At 45.5% G+C, this 9287-nt stretch overlaps 1 protein-coding gene across 1 annotated transcript; it reads right to left on the reverse strand.

The window, feature by feature from the left end:
• Positions 1-202: 202 nt before the first annotated feature.
• LOC119317891 (alpha-mannosidase I MNS5-like) lies at positions 203-4607 on the reverse strand. The gene is made up of 15 exons (XM_037592389.1): positions 4377-4607; positions 3919-3961; positions 3760-3825; positions 3603-3664; positions 3352-3451; positions 3048-3230; positions 2639-2687; positions 2386-2565; positions 2097-2217; positions 1907-1988; positions 1732-1817; positions 1452-1552; positions 1194-1335; positions 932-1082; positions 203-805 (listed from the first exon to the last, which is right to left on the reverse strand). The coding sequence occupies exons 1-15, from the start codon at positions 4526-4528 to the stop codon at positions 578-580; spliced, it is 1746 nt and encodes a 581-aa protein (XP_037448286.1). The 5' UTR covers positions 4529-4607; the 3' UTR covers positions 203-577.
• Positions 4608-9287: the final 4680 nt, after the last annotated feature.

Consider the following 9287-nt stretch of genomic DNA (forward strand, 5'->3'; position numbering starts at 1 on the left):
TCTTGTATAGATCAAAGTAAGGATTAACTTTTTTTTGTTCCTGCCCTGCAATCTGACATTTGACTTTGCAGCTACACTGATTATTGGTGTGAATCTACAGTAGAAATCTGATGGCAGGGAAGGCTAGAGCCTGGAGCCACGGCTCCATGGTCCTATCAAACTGTACAGCAGTGCAATCACGATCAATTTGCAACTCACAACAAACAAAAGACTGAACTTAATTATTATGTCCGAACAAATTAACCAGAATGTACAATGTCTCTAGTATGTTCTTTTTTTGCATGCCCACATGTGCTAAAATAATCAGATCAGACAGTAATTACATATATCGCACAATAAAATACACCCATATATCGGACCGCAGATACATCACATCAGCATGAAACTTCAAACCAGCATTTGACATACAGGTTAATTTGGCTGATTCAGACGTCACGAATCTGCTATCGATGCTATTCTAATGTACAAAGTCAGGCTGAAGCGGGTGGGTAACATTCTATTTTCAAGGTGGTGTTTACCTTATTTTGATCATTCTGTGAACGAATGGCGAAAGTATAATCCTCTCCAACAACATTGGCTAGTAAACCGCCAGCCACAAGCCGCAGTATCCAGCCATACTGCATGTTCTCCTCTTGCATGTTACTGACTCTATCCCACAGTCATCGTCGGCTCTGCATCTGTGGCTAGGGAACACATCTGGTATGTGGCACGCACTCTCCCACGGGGAGCCAACGTTCTGCCGGAAAATTGTCTCTGGACAGACTTTGGATGACAATGCGCTCGCACGAATCGGTTGGTTGCCGTCCTGCAGAGAGGTTCTCGATATCATTACGATGACAGTACAAAGTAAGATTAATGCTCCTACAAATAGGAGCTAGGGCATCATATGGTTTCCTAACTTGCGTTCTGATGTAAGCTGGTATGGGATCACCTTAACAACTGTCCAATTGGTGGGAACATCCAGTCGAGGAATTTTCTCGTGCCACGTGCTCATTACTGGAAGGGGGTGGCCCTCTGTTGTAAATATGTAATTTTTGTTCCTCAAGAATGAATCGTCGTAAAGGAGAAAAAGATATTTGCACCTGCAGAAGAGTTATCAACCGTCATCTCAACAGTGACGGGATCTATCAGCGCGAATGAGACAGTTTTGCTCCAACTGCATATTAGAAACAATAGGAAGATTAACAGCTCACGTTTCTGAAAGAAAGAAGCTGTGTTGATGATCTTCAAGGTTCATTGTTGAAACATCTCTGATACTAGCAAAACCTCCTTCCACTTTGGTGTAGTAATTAAGTGATCCAATTATAGCTTCACCCACTTCTAGGTACCAAGGATCTATAGAGATCAGTGGTGTTAGTGATCTGGACATCATATTATCTTTATCTGCTTGATTAAAATTTTAAGAAAAAAAATCGCCAACAATATTATTTGTCTGTTATTCATGATCATACCTTTAGTTGCTTGATAAAGATAAAATGTAGACTCAGCAAACTCTGGACGTAAAGGATAGTACTTCTCTGTAGGATGCAAAATTCCGTAGTCTAACAGATATCTGCAAAGTACAAAGCACGCATCAACAAAATACAGTGTAAAACCTGAAAGCAAGTTTTGGTCATACTCTTGTCAGTCTTGTGCATCATACTCTGAATTGATTTGAAACAGTCACTCAATATTTCCATTTTCCTTTACAAACTGATGGTCAAGAGGTACTTAGTTTTTAGTTATTAATACCTTTCAGGAAGGACGCCAAACCTTTGCCATACATTGTAAAATTCACGATGTGACAGATTTGCAGCAGCAACATCTCCTAGTAGTGTCTGGTGATGATGATAGCAGTAAGCAAACAATACAAGATAAAAAATTCCACAATAAGGTGATATATCAACCATGTACAGAGTCAGCAGACCTGAACACCAGGCCAGAAGGCCTGGAGGCTAGTTAGTTGCCAGTGTGTTGCTTCTCCAGTCCTGATATCGGCCTCATGGTACCTGAGAAGACAGATGATTATTACTGTCCGGTACAAGCATATTGCGGCGACAAGTAACTAGCATGGAATGGAAATTTTTGAATGAATATGGCACGAAGAAAGGGTGTACCATGGCCCATGTCGGAAATACTTCTGCACTGCTAGGTAAGCAGAGTGAAACATATCCCAGTACTCATCACTTCCAAAAAGGACATATGCCTTAATCAAATACTCGTAAAATGAATCAACTCCTGCAAATATGTTACGAAAGATCATCAATATGTCTCAAGCACATATATCTTCTAATTAGACAGAATTAAACGACATATACAAAGAAACACTTGGCAAAAAACAATTATGCTACAAATTTGACGTTGGTATAAGCGATACACCAAGTGGGCTAGCATAAGAAGTAGTACCAGCACCAATGCCTGACGAATATTCAATCCAGTTGCCAGACAAAACATCTAGTGTTGAGCCTACAAGATTCAGTGAGCTTCTCATGCTCCATAACTTGCGAAGAGCACGAAGAGCTGCAGCTTCATATCTAGGATCACCGGTCAAACGTGACAATGCACCCATTTCCAGGATAAGGGAGCCTGCAACAAATTTATGTATCTTAGCTACCACTACCAAGATACCCAACAGAATAAAGACTATTCCGCCACTCACCACATCCTGATGTGCTCGTTTCAGTTGTCTCATTCTCCATCACTCCATACTGGAAAAAGTAGTCATAGCATCAGAGATGATGTATGAATAAAATACAAGCTCAACAGCCATGTCAGATCATGATTAAAAGGATTGTAATATACGTGAGCTATGTAATATGTATGAGTTGAGTGTTACAAGTAACATCATACAAGGGTATCCAGAAAGGGAAACAAAATAATTGTCGAATGATTATCTAGTTTCCGCAGGAGGCTTGACACTTCTGTTCTGTGCCATAGAAGGAAGGGGCGTGCTGAATAAATGGAATTTATCAATACATGTCTTTTACTATTTATTTTATCCGGGAACGTGATTGTAGCGGTGTACTACTTTCTAAATCAGAAGAAAGGCCAAGGGTTTGTAAATGAACCTTAAGATTGATCCATGCATACGGCAATCCAGTAGGGGTCTCGAATGCTGGCAGAAACCGGCTGCCTAAATTTTCAGCAAGATGTAGCAGTTGGTTCTGATATACTCCATCTTTATTCTGACTGCTATAGTCCTTTGCAAGAATATGAGCAGAAATAAGCCCCCCAAGAAGTCTTATGTTACACTGGATAAGAAGGGGGAAAAAACCATGAAGAAGGGAAAACTGTGAGAAAATGATTGTTGCTTAAATCCTGGCAACATGTCATTGTTTTGTTCTAGTGGTGATAAAAATCAGATGGCATTACCTCAAAAAGATTAACTCGAGCATCAACGTCAAAAGTTAGGTTCTCTGAAAGCCAACTAACTCCTCTGTCAAATTCTGTTAGGTTACCTAAGACAACAAGACTGCATGAGCCAAAACAGAGAGGCATTACCTATCAATCTTATGGATACAATTTTCCTTTTGAAGAAACAACATAGCAATTCATATTCTTATCATCAAAAGACAGCACAAATCTCGAAGTATCCAGAAACATTACAACTTCATAAAGTGTACCTTGATAATGACTCAACTAGTGTCAATGCTGATCCATTATAATCCTGTGGCAAGTGCTCAAGCTACAAGAAGGAAGAAAGAGTTGATATTACGCCTGGGTATCTTTAAGCTTTTGTGATGTCAATTGGAAACTGTAAATTTGTCGATACATTAATACATTTAAGTTGCCAAGCTCACTGAGGGAGTCAGTGAAGCCTTTAGTAAGAGGCTTCAATTCATCATGCTGAAAAGGTATCAACACAGAAAACATCAGATTGGCCATGAACAAATGAACTGAATTTTGCTCAAGAATTCCTAAAATAGCTGATGAACATACAGGAAATGCATACGCCATGTAGTTGTCATAAGCATGATAAAACCTGAAATGAGTGGAAATGGATCAGTACTAGAATATGGAGATACAGAGATTATGGAGTGATTCATTGATCAAATGGGCTGATGCTCTGGGGACTGGGGGGTGCAAAATTATTGCAGGACTGAAATAGAGAGATTATGGAGTGATTCATTGACCACATGGGCCAAAACGTTGGTTACAGGCGTTAGTTCGAGATGTTGGCACTCGTCTGAACAAGACGAACAAAGTTCGCATTTTTATCTGCGACCCGAATTACAGGGGCTTCTGTCTGAAGACGGAGCTTACAGGACAGCTAAAATCATCTTCCCCGTACGACACAGAAATCCCCGCGACGAAATGGAACCTTCCCAGTCCCAAAGCTCGGATTAAACCCGACAGAAATCGAGCAGAGGGTAGCTAAGACAGGGGGGAGCGCTCACATCTCGACGACCTTGCCCCTCATGCGCAGCCTCCTCGTGCGCCCGTACCCGTCTCTGCTGGCCGCGGCCGCGGCGGGGGCGCCCACGGCCGCGGCGAGCGCCGCGAGGAGAAGCGCGACGGCAGCGAGCCGCGCCGGCCGAGGAGATCGCATGGAGACGGAGGTGGGACTGGGAGCCGGCCGATGACGACGGTGTCCGATGGGGATCAGGACCCCGCACGGCACGACCGAGAGCGGATGGTTCCCTCCTTCCGCCCGTGGATTTGGTGGGCGTATTCAGATCTCGTACCTGACGTGTTCTATGCTTGCGTGTACGTAATGGCACGACACGTTGTCTGCCACGTAGGATTCCCTTTTCTTCCTGTATATATTAACCTGAAAACTTTTGCGTGTGTTTGTGCACGCGCGCGCTTCACTGCGGACTTCTTTTTTTTCGGGAGAAATAGCATTGCATTACTCAATGGCAACGTCTTTACAATCATAAAATGCTATTTCCACTACTTCATCTGGACCAGCTCCTAACCAAGTCAAGGTCCTGCCTTGGGTTCTAGCAAACTTAGCTAAGCAATCACTAGCTTTATTTTGAGATCTAACTATATGAGAAATACAAGTCTTCTTTAAACCCATTAAGTGCTTAATCTCTCTAACAATAGAAGAGTAAACTGAGCGATCCGCATCCAAGCTTGATATGAGAGAGATCGCTTCGAGAGAGTCCATCTCCACCACGATCGGCAACTCGCTTCGCTGCAAGGCAAGGGACAAGCCTTCCATACACGCGCACAACTCCGCCTCAAGGGAGTCTCTGCACGAAAACAACACCCTGCATGACGAGAAGTTGATAGCCCCGCGATGATCACGTAAGATCATGCCCGCACCCGCTTGTTCTGACGCAACAAAAGATCCATCAGTATTCAATTTGCACCACCCGGCTCGGGCGTAGTCCAACTCCGTTCGTCCTGATCACCAACGCTTCTCCCCCTTCTCCCTGTATTTTTCCATTCGATATAAGTTTTGCCTTTGGTTGGTCAGCCTGTGGATTCTGCTTGATACCAACCAAGGACACCAGATAGCTTTGCAGAAATCTTAGAGAGACTTCCATAGGCGGGGCAGGCTTAGCATGAACTAGCTCGTTCCGGACAAACCAACTCCTCCAGAAAATCATTAGTAACATTGTTCGTTCAAGGTTTGTAAGAGGATCCAGGACGTGTAGCAGCCATTCTTTCCCGTTGTTAAGTATTGATGTGACATCCGGGAGCCTCCACACTCTGGCCATGGCCACAAACAGATCACGCCCAAACTGGCAGTGCACGAATGGATGAAAGTTATCCTCCTCTTCTGCTCCACATACCGGACACATACCTGTGGTTTCCAGCCTAATACGGTGCTTGTGGGTAGTGCATCATTCGACAGGCGCCAAGCGAAGTGCTTCACCGTTGGGGGGGCGTCACACTTCCATATGAAGTCCCAACAAGCACGGCTTCCCGAAGGCGCAGAACTCGACGCCACCGCAGAATTGCGATGAGCCTCATCGAAAGCCAATTCGTAAGCTGATTTAACTGTAAAAATACCATGTCTGCCAGGGCCCCAAGCGATCACATCTCCCTCCATTCTAGGAGATGCACGAATTTTCATTATTTCATGTACATCTGCAGCCACAAAATATTCCCGAAGGATCTCAACTTTCCAAGACCCATTAGTGTTTAGCAGACCAGAAACAAACCGAATACGGCAACACCCTTGAGGAGAGATCGGCTTATATGAGAAGGGTCTCGGGATCCAGCTATCCCGCCACACCCTTATGCTTGCCCGTCCCCTGCTCTCCATAGCAGCCCCTTTTTCAACAGTTCCAGGCCATGGCATATAGCCTGCCAAGATGATGACCCGTTCCCAGCAAAAACAGCATCTTCCAACTTGCCATCTGGGTAATAACGTGCTTTTAAGACCCTAGCACACAGGCTGTCTGGCTTCGTTAAAAGCCTCCATGCCTGCCTAGCCAACAAGGCCTGGTTAAACAGCCGAAAATCGCGAAAACCAATTCCTCCTCTGTCCTTGGGCTGCAAGAGATGGTCCCAATTCTTCCAGTGCACCTTTCTTTTACCCTTTGCCGATCCCCAATAAAAATTCCGCACCATGCGTGTAAGATCATCACAAACTGAAAACGGTAACTTGAAGACGCCCATAATATAAGTTGGGAGCACTTGCGCAACCGACTTTATCAACACTTCTCTCCCCGGTTGCGCCAAGAGGCCATCCCCCCATTGTTTCAACCGTTTAGTGAGCCGAGTCTGTAGATTCTAAAAACGCCCTTTAGACATCCGCCCCTCCGGTGTCGGCAGGCCCAAATAATTCTCCTCGAAGTGAAGGCTCGTGATATTAAGTACTGACCTTACTTCCTCCTGAACCGCTACGGGGCAAGCCTCACCAAAAAGAATGGAGCACTTGTTAGGGTTTAGGCACTGGCCCGCCGCCTTCCCGTACAAATCCAACACCACTTTAACCTCATCTGCTTGTTCTCTCGAAGCCTCAAAAAACAACAAAGTATCATCAGCAAACAATAAGTGTGAAACGCCCGGTCCTCGTCTAGAAACCTGCACCGGCGTGATGTCACCCGTAGCCACTTTGCTCTTTAGTAGAGCTGATAGACCATCTGCCACAAGCAAAAAAAGAAACGGAGAGAGCGGATCTCCTTGCCGAAGACCACACGTTGGCGCAAACGAATCCAAGAGGGTTCCATTAAGTTTGACAGAGTATCTCACCGATGTGACACACGACATTATCCAGTCAACCCATCGCTGAGAGAAACCCACCTTTTGCATCATTTGCCTCAAGAAGACCCAATCCACTCGATCATATGCTTTTGATAGGTCCAGTTTGTAAGCACAGAAACTTCTTATGGGATCCTTCTCCTGCTTGATATGATGGATACACTCAAATGCAACTAGTGCATTATCTGTAATCATCCTTCCTGGGCTAAAGGCGCTTTGCTCAGGAGAGATGAGATCATCCAGCAAAGGCCTCATCCTATTCACTAGGCACTTGGAGATGACCTTATAGATAACATTGCACAGACTAATGGGCCTGTAGTCCGTGATTTTTACCGGGTTGGGAACTTTGGGAATAAGTACAATAGATGTAGAATTCACTCCCTCCGACATGACACCAGTGCTGAAAAAATCCTTCACCGCAGCCAACACACCCTCCTTGAGAGTGCTCCAATTCCGCTGAAAGAATCTAGCGGGGAAACCATCCGGACCCGGAGCTTTTAGTGGTCCGATTTGAAACAAAGCATCCGAGATCTCTTTATCTGTAAAAGGAGCACACAACTTGGTGTTATCCTCCTCGGTCACCACCGGGTTAATTAGTTCCAAAATAGGCGCTGCATTAAGTGTGGGATCAGCTGTGAAAATATCATGAAAATAACGGTTAGCCACTTCCCCCATAGAGGCAAGATCAGAGTGAACTACACCGACACTATCCGCCAACTCTCGAATCTTGTTCTTCCTCGCCCTCTAGACTGCTTTGCTTTGAAAATATTTTGTATTTCTATCCCCCTCCTTCAACCACGTGATACGCGATCGTTGTAACCAAAGCATCTCCTCTTGGTACAAAAGCTTGTTCATCTTGTCCGTCACTCTTGCGATATCTTGGCGGTCAGCGTTCATATTCATCAACTCCTCTAGCTGAGTGCGGGACTTGGCAATCTCTCTGGTGATATTACTATTTTTTTGCTCCAAACCCTGAGAGTTGTCATTGTTTTAGACAGAGCGTCCCGCAACTGAGACATATTATGAACTCCCCCCACTGCTTCCCAGGCCTCCTTTATCACCTCAGGTAGTGACTCATCACGCTCCCAAAACACCTCATACCTCCTCTGATTTCCACCTAGCGGCCCCGGATCGGCCGAACCCTTTAGGACAAGGGCCACATGATCTGAACAAGGCGAAGGAACATGCACCACCGTAGCATATGCAAACAAGTTCCTCCACGCATTAGTTGCAACTGCCCTGTCCAGCCTTACCTTCACATTACCTCCTCCTCCCCTCTTATTATCATATGTGAAGGGAACACCAACGAAGCCAAGGTCAACTAGGCCACAGGTCTCCAACGTATCCCGAAAAGCAATCATTTGTGGCTCTCCACGCGGTGTAGCAGATAGATGTTCAAAGTCCCACATGGCCTCGTTGAAGTCGCCGACTACAAGCCAAGGTAGGTCATTCACAACTTTTAACTGCTCGATTTTTGACCACATGATGTGCCTGTTTTCTACCCGTGGTTCACCATAAATACAAGTGATCCTCCATTGCGCCGACCCCTCCTGGACACGGACCACTGCATCTATAAAGTGTTTTTCTTTATCCAAGATCTCCACTTCGTAGTTCTCATGCCAAAAAAGAGCGAGACCACCACTCATACCATTACTGTCAACCCCAACAAAACCCTTCAAACCAATCCTCCCACACACCTTTTTTATTTTCTCAGCCTTATGTCTTGTTTCACACAAAAACACCATACTGGGGGAATGCGACTGACAGATAGTCGCTAACTCATGAACTGTCCGGGTATTCCCCCCTCCCCGGCAGTTCCAGCTTAAGACATTCATTGGGCCCGGCGGTCCCCCTCGAAGGAGGCCGCCTCTTTAGTCATAGTTGTGTCACCATCATCCCCATCTTCCCCTTGCTTCCTTCTCTTCACAATGGGCACCTTGCCCGGTGTAGACGTCGAGTCCGGCCCATTATTCGCCCCTGAACCACTCCCCCCTCCAACATCAGAACTGTGTTCGGGACTTTGCCCGCAAGGTTTGGCACTGGTTGCCCTCGTACCATAACAACACTGTCCACCCCCATCAGCCTCTTGCGGGCCGTACGCACATCGTCATCACCAATATTGGGAGCTCCCGGCATGGTGTGCACAC

The sequence above is a fragment of the Triticum dicoccoides genome, chromosome 6A (genome assembly GCF_002162155.2).
Source record: "Triticum dicoccoides isolate Atlit2015 ecotype Zavitan chromosome 6A, WEW_v2.0, whole genome shotgun sequence".
Classification (NCBI taxonomy): domain Eukaryota; kingdom Viridiplantae; phylum Streptophyta; class Magnoliopsida; order Poales; family Poaceae; genus Triticum; species Triticum dicoccoides.